Source organism: Lutjanus erythropterus, chromosome 19, assembly GCF_056507025.1.
Source record: "Lutjanus erythropterus isolate fLutEry1 chromosome 19, fLutEry1.hap2, whole genome shotgun sequence".
NCBI classification, from domain to species: domain Eukaryota; kingdom Metazoa; phylum Chordata; class Actinopteri; order Lutjaniformes; family Lutjanidae; genus Lutjanus; species Lutjanus erythropterus.
The window spans coordinates 5,906,774-5,926,609 of record NC_139335.1 but is presented as its reverse complement, the minus strand read 5'-3'; the positions used below and the strand labels follow the sequence as shown (position 1 = coordinate 5,926,609).

The 19,836-nt window shown below is 41.0% G+C and overlaps 2 protein-coding genes and 2 non-coding genes across 5 annotated transcripts; all 4 read right to left on the bottom strand.

Moving 5' to 3' along the window:
* Positions 1–3,831: 3,831 nt before the first annotated feature.
* Positions 3,832–8,516, bottom strand: rpl3 (ribosomal protein L3; the record flags this gene model as incomplete). Its single annotated transcript, XM_084744140.1, has 8 exons — positions 3,832–3,967; positions 4,337–4,456; positions 5,647–5,742; positions 5,863–6,125; positions 6,230–6,416; positions 6,622–6,757; positions 7,126–7,294; positions 8,312–8,516. Coding segments are annotated over 8 exons (1,221 nt in total), but the record flags the coding sequence as incomplete, so codon positions are not given.
* LOC146309151 (small nucleolar RNA SNORA54) lies at positions 4,046–4,178 on the bottom strand. Its single transcript, XR_014772540.1, has one exon. It is a non-coding gene; the product is annotated as a small nucleolar RNA SNORA54 (small nucleolar RNA).
* LOC146309150 (small nucleolar RNA U83B) lies at positions 6,496–6,588 on the bottom strand. Its single transcript, XR_014772542.1, has one exon. It is a non-coding gene; the product is annotated as a small nucleolar RNA U83B (small nucleolar RNA).
* Positions 8,517–9,870: 1,354 nt separating the features above from the next.
* slc25a39 (solute carrier family 25 member 39) lies at positions 9,871–19,293 on the bottom strand. Of its 2 annotated transcripts, XM_084743429.1 has the most exons (12): positions 19,133–19,293; positions 17,132–17,237; positions 16,047–16,106; positions 15,793–15,843; positions 14,654–14,763; positions 14,506–14,573; positions 13,766–13,890; positions 13,457–13,630; positions 12,888–12,997; positions 12,165–12,246; positions 11,999–12,079; positions 9,871–11,147 (listed from the first exon to the last, which is right to left on the bottom strand). In XM_084743429.1, exons 1-12 carry the CDS (start codon positions 19,154–19,156, stop codon positions 11,041–11,043), a joined length of 1,098 nt encoding a protein of 365 aa, XP_084599555.1. In that variant the 5' UTR covers positions 19,157–19,293; the 3' UTR covers positions 9,871–11,040. The 2 variants fall into 2 exon arrangements, with proteins under 2 accessions (XP_084599555.1, XP_084599556.1); XM_084743430.1 differs by lacking the exon at positions 15,793–15,843.
* Between the last annotated feature and the right edge of the window lie 543 nt (positions 19,294–19,836).

The following is a 19,836-nucleotide window of genomic DNA, read 5'->3' as shown; positions in this document are numbered from 1 at the left end:
GTGTCTTCGGTGAATCTTTTAAAAAACAAAGGCACAAAATAACGCAAACAAACTAACCGTTCATAGCAGCAGTAGACAAGCAACCGTTGGAGCACAAAGCAGCCGAGCCTGCAGCCTCCGTCCTGTGTAATAATGGTCTTAAGTGTGTGGTCGTCCCCTCCAACCGTCTGTCCTCCTGTCAGACGCCACGCTGCAGCAACACCCAGTCACTTCCCTCACTCTGCAGGACGGCCCGCCGCTGACTCCATGCCAGCCAGCCGTCGACCGTGCCAGGACACACACCGACACACAGATGCACACACCTACTTTCGTGTACAAGCAACTGCACACACTCTCACACACTCACATAAATCAAATGCTTGGCCCTTCTCTCTGCTGTCCCAGCATGCACCCTGGTTACCTGGCTGCTGTCCCACTAGCAACAGCTGCTACCTCAAGACTGGACTGGAGGTTCCACTGCAGGATAGCACGCACACACACACACACACGCACACACACACACACACACACACACACACACACACACAAATGCAGTCACATAAAGTAGAGACACGGATAATAGTGGCTTCACCGGCCCCTGGCTCTGAGGAGAGCTCATCTGACATGATGGAGGACTGAACTATTCGGGGGCGGGGCCACAGGGGCGGCACTACACCCCCTGGAATTTGATTGACCACCCTGATCAGAGTGAGAAAGTGATAGGTAGTTGGCTTATTAGTACTGCGGATGGATTTCTTAACAGGTCTACTGGGTGACGGTCCACAGGCCCTTTGTTGGAAAGTTAATTAAACAACTGCAAAAAGATGCAATGGACCAAATGGCCAGAAAATGGCTACAAATTGACAAAAACCCCCCCACAAAATTATGAAAAACAACCATAATGTGGTGCAAAATGACAAAAAAATGAACACAAAGGGATGCAAAACAGCCATGTGACACAAAACAAACACAGAGACACGAAGTGATGCAAAATGACTAAAAAATTCTAAGACAATGACTACAAATTAACATAAAATGACCACAAAGAGATGCAAAATGACCACAAATTAATACAAAACCCCCATAAAATGATGCAAAACGACGACAATGTGTTGCATAATGACCAAAAAATGATGCAAACAGACGCAAAATGACCCCAAAATGACCACAAAGTGAAGGGGAGCTTGTACGTGTCTGTGTCCAGGGTCTCTTTGTCTCATAATCTGTCCATGGTTGTTGGTTATTTACAAATAGCAGCTATTAATTGATATAATTTCATATTTGGCATTCATTTATAACATTCCATAAACACTGTAACTATTAATAATGTCATTTTACCACTGTTAAGGATCAGACCCTTACGTTTTGTCTGAGGCTGAGTCTCGCCCCCCTTCGTCCCGCCCCGGCCTCCTTCGTCCCCACTCTGAGGAGAGCTCATTGAGCTCGTTTGAGATGATGGAGGACTGAACTAATAGGGTGGAATGGTGCGGACAGGCCTTTATGAAAAGTGCACAGTGCTGCTGTTTGAGCAGATGCACGGGGTCATAAAGGGAGCGCCTGCTGGGACACCTCGGCTCACCTGAACGGGACGGAGGGAGCAATAATGGCATAATTGTGGCCTGTTAACTGTCACATTTAGCAGAGAGGGCATTATGTAAAGCAGAGCTGTGTGGGAGCTTTGAACTGCAGCTCTGCTTGTGCTGCAGCGGGGCAGGGGTCACAGCCTCTGGAGGTTATTATGTAACAGCGGGGCCATCTCCATGACTGTCCTCTGGCCACAGTGACAGAGGGCTTCACCCCTGCTTCTTCCCACTCCCGCTGCTTCGATGTGGACAGCAGGCCTCGGTGTATCATAAGTGTCCTTCAGAGGATAGTTTTCTCTTCACTTCTTTAGAACTGCTTCGGTAGAGAAAATGTCAAATTCTTGAAATGCTGCTCAACGGAGAACAATTGTCCTTCAACTCCCTCGACTGCAGGTTAATGGGAGGTGGGTGGGACCTTGAAAATCCTTACTGGAAATCCACATTTCTGCTAAGAGTGCTGAATATTATGCAGGGGTGTCTCAGAGAAGTGTTTTGCAGGACGTCTAAATGGCCTGTAGAGCCCTCTCAGGGTCTTCCTCATTACCTGCTGAAGAGGAGGTTTTAGTTTTGGCAGTGATGAGTCAGAATGGATGATGTTGGGGCTTAATTACTGTACTGTGACTGCTAGAGTTCTGATGTCAGCCGAATACAAGCCTTACAGCTCAAGGACACATATAGCCGGTTAAAACATGCAATGTTAGCTGAACGGGGAGTCCTGCTGTCCATCAGTTCTGCATAGGTGGCTGCTCTCATCACAGCTGATGTCGACCTTTTCAGCTGCAGGATGAGGGACTGGACTCGGGGACTGATCGCGTTTAACAAGCTCAGAGAGCAGCAGCGGGAAGTAATTAAGTAGTTTTACTCAAGTACTGTAGCAAATCCGAGGTACCAGGACTGTCTTTTTTTAATTACTTAATTGCAGTGGTTCTCACATCATGCAGCACTGAATTTGGGCCATGGATGGTCAGGAGAAAAATGTGCAGTGAAACACAAAGTCGAATGAATTTTCATAGGGAAAATAATCAGCAAGCTGACCTTTACTTCACTAAAACTAAACTTGGATCTCTATTACTGTGTTGCATGTTTTATATTTTGTTGAGTTGTTCACCGATATTATCTCAAATGTTTCCAACGATCTGCAAATGCAGGCAAATCCATAATTTATTCAACACAACAGTGGGTTTCCCAAACTAAAAGTACTCAATTTGCAGAAAGGCCCATTTGAGATAAGAACTGTTTATGTATCAATGTGTTGATCACTTAAATTTCTCAAACGTTCTCAAATGTTGACAACCATACATTGCTACTGCAAACACATGAAAGATTTTTAATTTAATATATCACTACTTCATCCACACTCACTTCCCAATAGCGACAAATTATATACCCTAAAAACTCTCAAAGTAAATCCCAGTCAATAAAAATCAATTAAGTCTAATTTGTTGTTTGTATTTGGTATGTTATTAATCTTAATGAGCAGTAATTTAAATGCATAAATGTAGTGGTATAAAAAACGTTTCTCTAAAAATGGAAATACTCAAGTTCAAGTGCCTCAAAACTGTACTTGTTAGTTTTCACCACTGCCTTAACAGAATATTTTAAGTTGAATCCATAACATTTTTTAACACAAAGACCAACATTAAAATACGTACACATGAACGTATCACTTAGTTATGATACTCTAATATTAGAAGTCAGTTTTTCATCATCCAGTAAAGCATCACTTCAATATTTTAATGCCAGTTTTTCCTCAAAATCAAATCTTGTGCTTTTGCCATCACTGGATAAAACAACTTTACTGCAGTGTTTTTGCTGATGACTGTACAAAATCAAGTAATTTTCATATTCCATGTTGTGAGAAACCTTTTCAGTCCATTTAAATCCCTTTCTAGAGAACTGCAAATGCATTTATTTTGATCTTTCTCTTATAACTGTAGAGAACTGCCCATTTACCCTCATTTATAATCAGAAAAATGTGTGATTTCAAATATTAAAGGGAAATCTTTGCCCAGTTCAATTTGGTTTTCTTTAGTCCAAATTTATTTTATTTAGCACCAACTGCCACGTCCAACAAGACATTTTCTAAATCTTATAGTACAAAAAAAGCTGTAAGCTTTATTAAGATATTCAAATTCTTTTAATTCTGTGGTCCCCCTTACACATCTGATTATCCACAATCCAACTCAGGTAATGTACACAAGTTTAGACAGACCAAGAAGTCAGTCCCATTTCTACATTCACTTTTATTAAAAAAAATGAAAAAGACATCTTGGATTTTTCCATTTTTATTAAACAACTCTGCAGAACAGTTATGATGGTGAAAGTCAATGCAGCAGAGACATTGGTTCTGGACAGCAACTTCAAGCAGTCTCCTCCTTGGTGATACGGTCCTTTTTGAGTGGTCCCTGCACAAAGAGAGAAACACGACGATCAGGTGTGTGCCAATAACTTAAGTCTGCTGTCAGCATGTACTCCGGAGCAGCCAGTGTTCCCAGAGAGTGAACAGGGAGCGAGCACAAAGAGGCACTGCTCCCCTGCCTCACTGGAGTTCACTGTGGCACTGGAATGGAACCCAGAGTTCATACTGAAGACTGAACCAGGTTACGAACAGTGCAGAACAAACATTGACATCTGGAGGCATCAACCATTAGCTCATCTTGTGCTACATTTGAGAACCAGTAAAATAACAAAATAAAATGGAAATCCTGAAGCATGCGAATCAAGACGAGTGCTATGAGAAGGCTTGAGGCTTGACTTTCAGGACCAAGTCTTACCATGAACGCCTTCTTCTCCTCCACGGTCTGGAAGCGGCCGTGACCGAACTTGGAGGTGGTGTCGATGAACTTGAGGTCGATCTTCTCCAAGGCACGACGGCTGGTCTGCACCAGCAGAGACTGAAAAAGCAATGAGGTTCAAAGTTTGTTAAATGTCAAAATGGATCAAATTAATCTTCCTAGTAGAACACAGCACATTTTCATTTACCCTCAATTTCAATTCTGTGACATTGCACCTATATAACACATCTGACATACAAATGCGTCATCTGATAAGACTGTCTAAAAATAAATTCATAGTAGTGAAGCACTTTCGAGGCACCTACAATATGATGCTTGGGTGCAGAGTTAACACATTGCAACTGTACAAGTATTGTGATTAATTTGCTTTTTAACACCTGACCATGTAAAATTTCTGAAAACATTCCAAGTCACATGTCAGAATCTGAGGTTTCATTTCTGCAGCATCATTACTATACATCCTGTCAGATAGTAAAGACAGCAAGTTGAAATGTCCTGTTCACCTCCACAGAAGAATTACTGAGGTTTAAGTAAAGAGATCTAAACTTTTCAGGTCTAACTGCACGTGTTAAATTCTACTTGATGGTACAGACTGCGCTCAGTGCTCGACATTCAGCAAGGGGTTAAAAACCCATTATGTCCGCCCGTCGAGAGTCTCATCACAGGCAGATCACCATACCTACAAGCCTTAGCATTTAAGGACTAATGTTTAGGATTTAGTATATCTGAGCTCGGAGATTCACACATATTGCAAAAGTCCTCATCTAGAGTCAGTATTTGGGTTGTCTGTTCAGGGTTAATATTTAAAGATGGTGGTGCAACATGACAGCTTCCATGGAAGAGAACCACTGCCCTCTGTAGGGCCCATTCAAAGGCAAGTTATAAATGATCATTTGCAGGTGATTATACACTATTGTAGAAAAACAGTTCACAAAAACTTTGAACATTCTAACACTTATATTCCTCACTTTTAGTGCATTTTATCTCTTTAGGCAAATAAATGACTCAATACAAGTGTAGGGAGGTGGAGCCAGTCCAAGAGTCCAAATCAAAGACTTCAAATCTTAATTGTGACACCAGGTGGAAGAGTTGAGTTTTATTTCAGTGCCAGACAATCTCGCTCGAGATTCTAGAATCCAATTTCACATATTTGTTTTATCTATACTTAAGTATTTGAAATGGAAACTCCAGATGAGGTTGAAAATTGAGCATTCAAGAATGTATTCAGGTAAAAGCATTTCTAAAAGACAAACTCTGTAAATGATCAACTGTGCTGCATTTGTCCTCACCTTGCGCAGAGTCAGCACCCTCTTCTTGGTTCCTACAACACAGCCCTTCACCATGACAAAGTCATTGGTCACCTCACCGTAGTGGACAAATCCACCCTGTTGAGAAAGGGGGGAAAAAAGTCAAATCTTCTGCTTACAGGTAGGATGATTAAAAAAAACAAACAAAAAAAAAACAACTTCATTGTTCATCCACCAGCCATCATTAACAGCACTTACCAGAGGGTTGATGCTCTTGTTGGACAGATCGTACTCAGTGGAGGCGTTGTTCTTCACCACTTTTCCATCCTTGGTGTGGTAGCCCTGGCCGATCTTGTAGATCTTCTTGTTGATCTCTGTGCGGTGGTGGTAACCCTTCTGACCAGCACGGGCCACAGAGAAGGCCACACGGGCAGGATGCCAGGCACCGATACAGGCCACCTTACGCAGACCACGATGGGTCTTGCGAGGAAGCTTCTTTGTGTGCCAACGGCTGGTGACACCTACGAGGGAAGGACATCTTATTAGCACCAAGACTAAACACTTGCCCTTGCAGAAAGACCATACTAGTTTACCTCAGCTAATGAATCCTGGAATTTTCTCTTACCCTTGTATCCGTGACCCTTTGTGACTCCAATGACGTCGATCATCTCATCCTGAGTGAAGACAGTGTTGACGGGCACGGCCTGCTCCAGCTTCTCACGGGCCCAGTCCACCTTGTCAGAGATGGTGCCTCCGTTCAGCTGCACCTCCATAAGGTGAGACTTCTTCTGCCTCAGGGGCAGCAGACGCATCTGCAGGCAAATTAAATACAGGTCAGAACAGAGAAATATACACAACCTCTTTAAAAAGGAACTGTGAAAATTTTAGCTGGGTAGTCTCAGAAGGAAGGCAGCATGGATGGTGTCCTCATGCGAGTCGGGCGCCATGCCTGACGCAAGATCCGTGGTCTCATCACTGACAGACGCAGCAACTAATCTCATTGGAAAGTTAACTCACCTGTGTGTGGGCAATGATGCGGACGACCTGGCAGTACTTCTTCATGGCAGCAAAGTCCTTCTCCAGCTGCTTCTTGCCCTCCTCATCCTGCCATTTCTTGCAGTACTTGGTGAAAGCCTTCTTCTTCGACTTGTACCTGATGGGGCACAGCGGGGCAGGAGAGAGAACACAGGTTGGCACAGGTCCTTCATAACCACAGTGGGTCAGCGGAAGAACACAGTGCATAGCTGTACGCCCTCCCCTCCATGTGGATAAAGGGGCTGTATCAGCTAGTAAAGTTTTCGGCTCATGGCACAGTTTCTAAGAAGCACTTTCCACTGGCCAGAGGAGCCCGGAGCTCATCAGGGCACACGGCACCTGAGCGGAGCTGCCACAGAGGCCACCGTACTGTTAGACTCACTCAGTGAAAATACACGTCTCGTTTCATTTCCACTGGGCAACTAACTGCTTCAAACACTAAAGACTACTTTGAAATATAATAAACCATCTTATGTAGCATCTCACCAGTTGTTGTAGAACCGACGCTTGCACTCATCACTGACGTGCTCGGCGAAGATGGTCTTGAAGGAACGCAGGCCACGGGGGGTGCTGACGTAACCCACAACTCCGACCACAATCATGGGGGGAGTCTCCACAATGGTCACAGCCTCAACCACTTCCTTCTTGTTCACCTCTGCAAAGAGAAAAACAGTTCCTCTTAAGCCAAGAGTGCTTCCAAACTTCATGACTTCAACTGCACTTGTTACATTCTTGATGGTACAGACTGCGCTCAGTGCTCGACATTCAGCAAGGGGTTAAAAACCCATTATGTCCGCCCGTCGAGAGTCTCATCACAGACACAACACCATACCTGATGGATTATAACCTATGACCAGTGTGTAGGATTTAGTGGCATTGAGCAGTGAGCTTTGAGATTGCAAACACTTATGCTTATAAGGAGAAGCCACAGTGGCTGCAAAATGTTAAACTAGGTTTTGTTTCATGTTCTACATAAAAATAAAAAAAAAGTTCATTCTAAGGTAACATACAAAATCACTCATTTTTAAGTGATTACCCACCAATGAAATTACTGAAATTGACTGAAATTGGGACTGTGTCAGTTGAAATGACTAATTTTGCATCACAATTTCCATGTTCACTGAAAAAGCCTATTAAAACTGTTGATGTAATATTTGAAGTCCATACCAAATAAATATTTTCTTGAGGCTGAAGACTAAGATTCTCAGACCAGGACATCTATGCAGCACTAAAGTACCTCATGCAATTTTCTCATATAGCCAGATTTTCATTACAACCAAAAAAAATCTAATTAGTAAATTCTATTTAAGGCTATAAAATTCTTTTATGCATTTCTTTCCCCTCTTTGGGCAAATGACTTGCACTCAAAAGACAAATGCAGGGAGGCAAAGAGAATCTGCCGCCTGTACTGTTGGAATTGCAATTACACTTCTAGTGTAAAGAAGTCAATATTTAAGCATACACAATGTGATTATAAAGCACTAGATTACTAAGATTACATAAAATGTGACATCTCTTAATTTAGACATTAACACTGCAATTTGCAACATTCTACTCCATTTTTGCCAATAAAGCCATATAAATCACACACACTGGACTTTTAATGTCCAATTCATATGACTGACACTCAAGTTCCTCAATTATAATCAAAGTGAACAGTCTTTGCACTCACTTGAGCCTGGTCTGTCGACCTCACGGACGATGTGTGTCATGCCGGCCTTGTAGCCCAAGAAGGCGGTCAGATGCACGGGCTTGCTGGGGTCATCCTTAGGGAAGCTCTTGGCCTTACCCCGGTGACGACGGCTCCTCTTGCGGGGCAAGAAGCCCAGGGATCCGTGGCGCGGAGCCGAAAACTTACGGTGGGACTGAGGACGAAAAAGAAGAGGTTAGCAGGTGAACTAGCCACGATGATAAAAAAGCTGCCAACACTGACATTTAACCCCGAAGATCGCAGGTACAGCATAAACATGGCTGTACGTGTTATTGTGCTGTTGTATCAAACAGGATGAGGTTCTTAATGAATAACTGCAGGGCGATGCAGCTAACCACGATGTTAGCTTAGCCAACTTAGCTAACCAGATGGTATGCACAGTTGCACGTTGTCAAAAACTGACGCTTCAAAGTGACACATCGCTTCAGCTTTACATTTTCAGTAGCCAGAGAGAGTACATCACTTTAATTAAGTAATATACCAAGAGTCTTAAAATAACAACATTAGAAATGACTAGTAGCGGCCTGTGCCGTGCTTCCATTTTGGATCCTGAGTCGCCGGTATGATTATACGTGCATCACGAAAAGTTGAAATACTGGACTGAAAAACACAGAAATCTCTCTCGGTAATAAGTTAAACTTTCTATAAGAATGATTAGTGTGTCTGTGTTTAGTAAAACACGTAGGATGCCGCAGATGACAAACAGATTCATGTCCACAATATCGGCTACATGGAGAGCTCACTCACCATTTTGTCTCCAATCCGATTCAAAGAGGCCAACTGAATGGAACGCTGCCTCTATATACAAATCAAATTATCGCGGGATCTAGCGTGGCTATCGTCAGAGAGGTCCCGCCCCCGAGATTTCACCCTGTAGATGTACACAGGAGCCACTAGATGCCGCTGTTTGGTTTCATAATGTAAACGTAAATGCATTAATTTCATGAAATATATCGATCATATTCCAGTTCTATTTTTGTTTTTTAACCAGCGCTGTGTGCAAGTGGTCAACTTAAAGAAAATAAAAAATAAAATAATAAATCCCATTTTGTGTGTTTAGGACTTTTATCCTTTGTTGCCATAGTATAAAAAGAGGTATTGAGCATTGTTTTCATTTTTTTTTGTTTATTTTAGACAGTATAAAAGGATATCGCAATTTGGCTTTGTTCACTAATGCTTATAATATATATTAATATATTTTTTGGAAATATTTCTGTCCTCCTTCAGTGACTTTGTGTTTAGTCTTGAAACTGTTTTGCATCATTTAGTTGTATTTGTGACAAATAAAAATAATATGGATTTTAGTGCAGTATGAATCAATTCAGACAGAGGATAAAACTGTCTTTGAACTAGCGTGTGCAAATTAAGAAAATTTACAATACAATTTTCTATTTATGTTGTTCATTCCTATATTTAATACCCCCTCTCACTGATCACTGACACATACACTTTTCTGTTCTTTTAAAGAATGGTGGTCATTTAAAAAGTTGTTAGGGAATAAATCACACACAGCGTAAAAATCAAGCCATCTTAACATTTATTACCATTATTCATTAAAAAACAAAACAAAATGACACATTTACACCTTTCAAATAAGGCAACAATATTTTGTTTTATGATCCAGTGATCTAACAAGTTTCGATGTCATGTTTACCGTAGGCTAGAAATTCACATAATATGATCACATGAATGCCACAAGGGGAACATTTTGAAAGTCTTTTGTGTTTTCCTTTAAAATTTTGGCAAGATTTTAATAAAGTCTGTGTGGCTTCTGGGAAGATGGCTACAGTGGTTTTCACAGAAAATTCTGTTGAAATGTTCATGATTTTTTGCAATATAATTATAGCATACATCACATGCAACAATGAAAACTGATCTTCCAATAAGCCTCACTTCACCAGGCCTTGTGCTTTGTATACTATGAACATACTTTCAACAAACATAAACATCTGTAGTTATTTCTATGATTTCATTTCACAGCGCTCATCTTGCAAATTTAAAGTGCTACAAATGATCAAATCTATCTATTAAACAAAACAGATTTGTCAGTCATCTACTCAGATGCCATGCTTTACCAATAAATGCAGAGTGGACCAGCTTATCTACACTGAATAAAGCTGGATACACCATGCAGTTAGTCTCAAGCAAAGAGAACATTTTCCTCTGGTTCATGTGAAGGTACTGTTGCAGTTGCAGTTCTTAAGAGGGTTTGAATGTTCCCACTGAGCATTTTATCTTGAACCACTGTCCTGTACAGTGGATGAGTGGGTTCAGTGTTTTCATCAAGGACAACATGCACAGAGGTGCAATCCACGTCAGTGTTATTTGGTACAAGTAATTTCCCTTAAGAATTGAACAGACGTCCTCCTTTAAGATACCTGGAAAATGTTTATTCAAATAAACAACACACATAAAGTCTGTGTTCCAAGAGCATCTCTCAGGTTCGCTGTTCAAGCTAGTTTTTAAGTTCGAGGATGTAGGTGTGTCTGAAGTCTTATCACAGTCTGTGTTTAAAATGTCAAGACAGCAGATTTGGTGGGAGAGGCAACCTGGACATGTTGGGAAATTCCTCTTCTTTTGTGTTCGCATAAAACCAAATCCAGACGTGGTTTGAGGAGACTTTGTCCCGACTGTCTGGGTAATGATGTCTGCAGGTGCTGCTGTGAGCGAGGAACAGTCAGCACCAGCAGTCATTGTCGGTCAAGGTTCATTTTTTGGAAGAAGGCCTTTCCAAACTCGTAGGTGCTTATCATCACAGCGCAGGCTGGGGCCACTTTGATCACCCTGGGCATGAAACCTGAGGAAAATACAAATGTTTTCAGGTCTGAGGAAAGAAAATGTAGTATTTTTTTTACTTAAATGTATAGTTTTGGTTTTCTGAAGTGGGGTTGTATGAGATAATTTCTCATAGTCAGTGTATTGCCAAGATTAGATTGCAGTTGGCACACTTCCTGTTTGGAGAAGCAGCAGCAGCTCCGGTGTACGAAGTAAAGCAATGTACTGGTGCGGACAAGGCAACCTGAAAAAACATCAATATCAATTTAAGTGTACACTATTTTTAGAAGATTTTGTCCTCTTCACAAAAGGCTGCCATCAGACAGCCTTTTGTTTTTATATGAGCCAAATATCACTCTATCCAAAGCAACCAAACTCCAGTGCAATTTTACCTCGCAGAACACAGGAGTTGCTGGTCTATTGATGCCTCGATCGGTTAGTTTGTTTGTGTTATTGTGTGACTTTGATGTTTTAAAAGGTTAGTTCAGATTCACCAAAGTCACACAATAACACAAACAAACTGATCGAGGCAGTGGTAGACCAGCAGCTCCTGTGTTCTGTGAGGTAAAACTGCTGATTTTACCAACTGAGTTTGGTTGCTTTGGAGAGAGCAATATTTGGCTAATACAATGGCAGTTTCCCATCACAAAAGACCGTCTGGTGGAAAGGTAAAGAGGGGAAAATCTTCTAAATATAGCATACACTTAAACTGATATTGATTTTTAGGTGGCTAAAATAGCTTTTTAGCTTTTTTGTGCATTGCTTCTCTTCCATGCCTGTAGGTAATACACTGACTATGGATAGATACCTCATACAACCACACTACAAATAAGCCGAACTATCCCTTTAACATAAGACAGAATGAGTGTTTACCTGCAAAAAGACCTCTGTAGCCCAACTCGCCCCATATTTCCTTCATTATATGCCATGTGGACGTGGTTTTCTTTAAGGAAACTAGGAGGAATGAGAATAAGTCAATCTCTTGCTACACACCTCAGTAAACACATTTCAACACGTTAACATTACAATGTGCACAGACCTCCCAGAGTATCCATTTCTCCCAGCTGGATCTGCCTCCGTGTTTTCACCACATCAAAAGGCAGCGTCAGGATTGCAGCAATCTAGACACAATGGCAGACAACAACAGTCATTTACTGGACGACACAAAGGTGCAGCCAATGGTTACACTTTAATCCGTTAGATATTATCTGTGCATGAAGGATTATCATTTATTTCAGGTGGGCAGTTGCTTAATTATTGCACAAGAAACCTGACACTGTGAATGTGGGTCAGTCACTGGCCTGATTCTCTAAACAGGTCCCTGACGATGCATTCACTGCTCACACCTGAAACCTTGTTATCAGACTGTTATTGTGACAGTATTATACAATAGAGGTAACTGTAGTTAGCTAATCAAAGGAAACATTTTGTTCCATTTTATTTTATTCATCCTCACTTTGGGTTCAAGCAAGAAATGCGTCTGATCATATCAACATATATTGATAAATGCTAATCAAAACTTTTATTACTGTTACAGTCTGTTTTACCAGAGAATAACAGAGTTGGCAAGTGAGATATGTTGGGCAGCCCTAGTTTCAGAAGTCAAAGTCCTATTCATTTTCCCATTGACCAGTGGTGCCAAAACAACTTCTCACACAGGGCCAAAACTGACACCAAACTGTGGGCCACGGGTCAAAAGCAAACACCAACTGGATTGGATTGTACAGACGCAAAATTATCTTATTTTATCTTATATACTTACAGCTCCAGAGACGGCTCCTGCGCTGAAGCTGATGGAGAAGTTGGCCTGTGTTGTTCCGGTCTGTTCACATAGCTGGGCCTTCACCAGTTCATAATTAAACCAGTACAAAGCTGCAAACACACACACACAAACAGGGACGGTTCATTTGTTTCTCCTCTCCACACTGCAGGATTCTTAGGCTTATTTTTAGTTTACTATCAAATTTCCTATTGCTCTTCCATACATGTTAATGTTTTTGAAGTGCATAACGGTGGAGTCCCTTGAGGAAAATTCTCAAAGGACTCTGAAGGCATCAGGCACTGCTTCTCTGTCCATCTGTGTGCTCAGAATCCTTCAAAAATAGACTTTGCATTGGATTTTAAACCCTTGAAAACCAAGTAAAACAAGTAAATGAAATGCTATACGTTTAAGGACTTAATTTCAGATTTTTAAGGTCATTTTTTTAATGCTTTTAGGATTCTGTGGGTCCCTTGCCAGAAGATGGAGGTTTGACAGATTTTGCACATGTAATCTGTGTAACAACCCTTCTAAAAATCAGATTTTTTTGTATTCTGTGGTGCTGCTCTCACCAGAGAAGGGTACGTCTCTGAGCACAGTGGGCCCCCAGCCCCTCCACAGCGACAGCAGGCCGTCCTGAGCCACGGCAGAGCGGATACACTCCCGCAGCTCGCTGTAGGGCAGCCGACGGGACTGCATCTTAGTCCTGACCAGCTCCAGAGGGCTGATCACTGTCACAGCCCCCACTGCAACACAGACACACACAGACACACACAGACACACACAGACACACACAGACACACACACACACACACACGTTATAAGTCAGAAACTCATTAACATCATACAGTTAGGATGTGCTTGTGCTTTAATGGACTTACATCTGGCCAGACCCCCGGCAACAAGAGGGATGTGGTTGCCCTGGAAACCAAGACCGTATTTCAGGAAGTCCCGCAGCTGGTCATAGCAGGTGAAGTAGATGACGGTGGCAGGTACAGCCATGACCCTGAATAAACAAAAGGCTTCAAATGAGTAAGTTCAGGGCAAAACTTTATACTGTGCGTTATATCAATACTAGGGGTGTTACAATTCTTCAAAATCCACAATGCAATCTGATTTTCCATTTTAAGGTCTCGATTAGATTGCCTGGTTGAGGTGGGTGCTCCTGTTTTAAAGCCTAAATAGACTGTTACAGGTTGGATTTTCTGAAGAGGAGGAAACACGTTTTATTGTAAATACTAAATATCACAATAAAACAGCTGATAGCTGCCAACATCAGTGCTGTTTTGAATTGAAGATCAATGTCTACCTCGCCATTAATATTTGTACTTAAGGCTGTGTATTGGCAAAAATCTGTCAATAACAATATGTATCATGATACAAGGGTTACAATTCAATATACTGCAATATAATGCGATACTGTAAGCAAGGCACTATATTGGTATTTTTTAAATCATAGGATAAAGAACACACCACCATATGCATCAAATCCGAGTTTAAAAAAATGTTTATTTCTTTAAAAAACAAAACAAAACATAATATCACGATACTCAAGTGTATTGATATTTTCTGACACCCTCTTTGTATTTCAAACATTTTCTTGAATAGAGTTTAGACTCACAGTGTTGGTGGCAGCCCGCTCCACAAAGACCTGAGTCCTTCGTGTCGACTGATTTTCACAAAAGCGTCCTACGGCACAAACAAACATATTTGACTCATTCTGATTCATTCTGCAGCAAAGATAAACCTGCTTGTGTATTTGTACTCACCACTGTCCCACTGAAATGTGTTGGTGCTTTGTACCAGCTGGTGCAACTGGTTCCATTCTGACACACATAAATGTGATCCATCAGTCCGTTACAGTAAAGGAAACACTTCCCTGTGAGACACAGAACAACCAGCGGTCAGAGTTATAAACCAAACAATAACTGTATGAACCTTAACGGGACAGTTCACCCCAAATTCAAAAACACTCTTGTTCCTCTGGCTTGCAGTGCACACAGTCACAATCTTGTTTTTGAGATAAAGGTGGCAAAGGCTAGAGAAAATGTGTGGCATGCACAGTGTACACAGTACGCTCTAGTGACAAAGTATCCATAGGGATTTAAATTTTATACCAAGATAAAACAAAGCGATAAAAAAAAAAAGGTTGTGACAAGTGACACTGATAAGTTTCACACAGGAATCAACATAAAAATACTCAGGCCGATATCTCCAAAAGTCACAGTTGGATAAACAGCTCTACAGGTAAGAGGGAAAATATGCATATGTGATTTTTAGGTGAACCCTTATTTATCTAAAAACATCATCCTGGTTAAGCAAGTATCAATTATTAGTATGAAGTTTTCACGTGTCCTAAACTAAGTTTAACAATCCTTGGAAGAGGCGAGAAAGGTGATTAATAATACAAGCGATGGCAATGACCCCAGAGTCACTCAGAGGATAACATCGGGGCTCGTCCTCCTCACTGCTTACTTTACCTGTTTATTTAGGGCTGGATGATTGACAAAGGTCAAAGAAATTCTAAAAAAAGCATAATTTCACAACCTGATGTTACACTGCAGAAATACTGCAGAAAACAAAACATTTACCAGGGACAGAAAATGTTCCAGGAAGAAAGGTTAAAATTTAATTAATTAGGTGTGGCTGGAGTAGAAACTGAAGTACTAAACTAGAGACCTTCATACTGAACATTAATGGACAAATACGACTGAAGGCCAAACAAAAACATGCACATCTAAGCTGACAGAAAACACGTGGATCTGTTTGCTTTTGTTTGTTTTCATTGGCGAGAGCAGTTTGTTAGTTGAGCGTGTAGCCACATACGGAAAGTCATGCTGGATCACCGTGTTTGGTTTAAACCAGCAGACAAGTTTCAGCGTGCAGCAATGGCGGGTCAGATACTCACACTTGGAAGGGCGGATGACGCCACCCCAGGGAGCTGGTTCACAAGCTAAAGCTATGAAATGAAAGCAAAAGGCAGGACAGATTGAGAGAGAGAGAGAGGGGGGGGGGGACAAAAAACACAGTGTGAAAGACACAGAGGAGACACAAAGGACAGGTGCAGTGGGGTTAGAAAAGCATGGCATCCACAAGCAGCTGTTAAAAGCAAAGTCAGTGTATGATTTAAAACCACAGAAGAAGACGAGCTCCTTGTCCTACCTTGGTGGAAGGGTGTTTGCTGAGCCTGCAGCCTGATCTTCACAACGTCCAGCGGTGTGACTACAAACAAATCAAACGACAGATTCAGTTATAATAATGAAATGCACTAGGACTGAACAATTTGATCAAAATCGCAATTTGGTCTACTGCAATTTTCAAATGGCTCACGAGAGGTGCAATATTTTATAAAACCCAGTTTTTGTAGGGCTGCAGCTAATGATTATTTTCATTATCAATTAATCTGTCATTCATTTTTGTGATTAATTGTTTAGTTTCTTGGTCCATAAAATGTCAGAAAATGTTGATCAGTGTTTCCCAAAAGTCCAAGACGACGTCCTCAAATGTCTTGTTTTGTATGCACCCCAAAGATATTCGGTTTCCTGAAACCAGAAGCTATTCACATTAAAGAAGCAGAAATCAGAAAATTTTGACTCTTTTTTAAATAAAAAATGTCTGAAACCGATTAATCGATTGTCAAAATAGTTAGTGATTAATTTAATAATTGATTAATGGTTGCAGCTCTAACTATATCAGCATTCAACATTAATGTAATAGCAGTTGTATTGTATAAGTTAATTGTCATGTTTAATCTAGGGCTGCAACATCTATAAAATATCAGAAAATTGAGAAAAATGTCCCTCCCAATCACTTCAAGTCCAAGGTGATGTCACTCAATGTATTATTTGTCGGTCCATGTCCCAAAGATTCAGTTTATTGTGATAATAAACTGAGAAAAACAGAAAATCTTCATATCTGAGGATTTTAAACCAGCATTTTCTGCCATTTTTGCATGAAAAATTATTTGACAGATTAATCACTTATCAAAATAGTGTCAAAAGTTAGTTAGCATTTGGTGAGTTTTAAATAAATTTCAATAAAAACTGAACATTATAACCTTCAAGGTAGCATATAATGCAGAACAGCTGTATTAGACCGCATTAGTTTTATTTAGGTGGACCTAATAACTTGCAGCCCAGTGACTTTAGTGACAATAAACCAAGTGTTTGCACAAAACAAAACATTGTAGGAAAACACCATTAGAAAGTAAAATAACTTTTTTCTAGTCTTTGTTTCCATGATCTCACCAAAAATAGATGTAAGCAGGGCTCCGGTGCCAGAGGCTAGCATCTGCTGCACTGGAGAGATCGCAGCCACGGGGCCAGTGACGGTCCGCTCCCCCATCTTGCCCACCTGTCAGACCAAACAGAAGAACACGTCACACAGAGAACACAATGTTCTGTACCTAAACTTCACAGAGGAGTTTTCTGATCCGGTTGGAGTCAGATGTCTTTGTCTCCTCATTATGTAAAACAACTTGAAGAGGAGTGCTGGAGTCCTGCAGGATCAGTACCTAGTCTGTGGTCAGGTTAACGTCCTGTTATGTCACAGTGCCGATTGTGTGACGGCCACTCCTGACATGCTCCAAGTTAGTATCACCATGGCAACAGAAATTGTGTTAAAAATGTTATCCAACAAATAAAATGACCACAATTAATAATATTGTCCTTCAGGAAAAAAAAAAAAGTTCATCTCCAAAATGCACCACCTGATTGTTACTGTGTTATTAAGTCAGACCAGAGCTGGGTTAAGTCTAGGTGGGGTTGTTATGACACAGTCGTTGAAACATTATGATAACTTATCTATGATGTGCATGTCACCAGAGAACCAATGAGGCCCACTCCTCACTCAGAGAGTGGTGAGTAGAAGCAGATAAATATAATTTAATCAGCCAATAGTGAAACAGAACAAAAATTAAGGCTGGTTATAAAGCGTTCTGAGGGGAGTCGTGACTTTAAGTAAGTGATTAGAGTCGTAAGGAAATTTTATTAAACGGCTTTGTTAAATACTTGATTCTGATTGGTCAATTACATAATCTTAAGTCTGTTATTTCTGTAAGGTAGACAGCGGCTACAAAAAATAGTCCTTGTTATGGACACAAATCTGATCATACTTTCTGGAGAAGTAATAACATAAGCTTTGGATCAGTAAAATCACTTTTAAATTAATATTTTGTGCCAAATTGTTGTTGTTTTTTTAAGTAAGTAGCCATGTACTAAATTAGAATTTAGCAAAAATAAATACATTTTCTCCCTAATTTTGGTATCGGCAAGGTCGCAAATATCCAGTTTGATTGGCCCTACAGAATATACGACCATGATTGTCTTCAGCTGTTACAGGATTTGGTAAAATGACTCTTTTCAACTGGAATAATGAGGAATCTGATGAGGTTTTTCCAACAAAACTCCATAAGGCTGAACTTATGGCTGAATATGTGCACTGTGGAAAAGGAAGTAACAGTCATTTGTTTAACTTTCCTGTTTTGCAACTTGTGTGGTTGGTTGCCTTTTGTCCTGTCCTATTTCTGGGGCTAATAGCACTTGAGTGTGACAGTTTTAGCCACTTGGCCCTCCACGTTTGTCTGGCCAATAAGCTGCTTTGATAGTGTTCAAAACAGACACGCGTCCAAAAGTGAGAAGATGTTTGGGGTTCTGGCTGTCACCGCCATATTATACAGCGTTGTAAGGAGGTTCATCATGACGCAGGACACACAAGTTGAAGTCAAAACAGACACATTAACAGCTTTCAAATGAGACTAGATTAACGTTTCACTGAATCCTGCAACTAAATGATATGGTTAATCTTTCTGTCTGATGTTACACACGTAGCCTTTCACTTGACTATTAGCTAAAAAATAACTAGATCATTACACAAACAAAACGAACAGCCAAATATTTCTTATATCATGTTCAAGTGTAATCGTCAGCATGTTAGCTGAGTTGCTAGCTTGAGTCTTATCTAGAAGAGAACCCCAAACCCGCGAGAGATCCCGCGAGAGTGTTTATTTTAAACAAATTTATGATATTTCCCTTACTCTGATCAGGCTTTTCTTTAGCCTATAAACTAACTTCGGTTTTAACCACAGTGGTGTCACGTTATTAAAAATAATAAGGTCGTACAACATCCAGAATATGGAAACACCGCGTACAAATCTCACGAGAGATTTGTAAATCAAGGGTTCTCTTCTAGACACGATCTCATTCAGGCTGTTATCACGTTTTTAAGATGACAAGCTAATGGTTACTTACCTTTACTTTAGCTGCTAGCGTCATAAAATAGAGGCGTCTTCACCCATTTCGGTTAATTTAACGTTACTTTGCAGCTAACGTTAAGCCGCACTTTAATTGGGTTCTCCATCGTGGATAACCCGTAAACATGTTCGAGGGGGCGAGCTGAGCTCACAGCACGGCAATTTATATGCACGAGTCACAGCGTGTACGCGCAAGGTACGTAGACTTCATAAATCTGTACAAAACTCTGCTCAGTGATAGTGGTGCTCAGAGATAGAGCGAGGGTAGTGCGCATGTTTTGGAGATCTGTGAAATGTTAGACTCCGCTTGCCCCGCCTAGTCGTTTGTAGAAGGGAACCCCACATCCGCGAAAGATCTCGCGAGAGTGACCATGTTACCCAAATGATGATCTTTTCCTGACCCCGACCAAGCGCTTTATGTTCCTAAACCTGCGTATATCTTAACAACAGCATTGTGAAACATAACTGATCGTGCAGCGTGCAAACCTAAGAAACAATGTATCCAGAATATCGCGAGAAGTTCGCAAATAAAAGGTCGTGTCTGGAGCGGAAGCAAGATCCAAGAACGATCTCGCGAGAGTGATCGTTTTAACCCAAAACGTGGTCTTCCCCAACCCCTAACCAATTGTTTTGTGTCCCTAATCATAAGCATATCTTAACCACAGCCAACGCCACACCCTAAAAGATTATGTTCAACACGCA

Excerpts from the sequence above, each read along its gene's own strand:
- slc25a39 (XM_084743429.1), bottom strand. The coding sequence starts at position 19,156 with ATGACGCTAGCAGCTAAAGTAAAG. Across the intron at positions 17,238-19,132 it reads CGCTAGCAGCTAAAGTAAAG|GTGGGCAAGATGGGGGAGCG; the intron begins GTAAGTAACCAT and ends TTGGTCTGACAG. Across the intron at positions 14,574-14,653 it reads CACATTTCAGTGGGACAGTG|GACGCTTTTGTGAAAATCAG; the intron begins GTGAGTACAAAT and ends TTTGTGCCGTAG.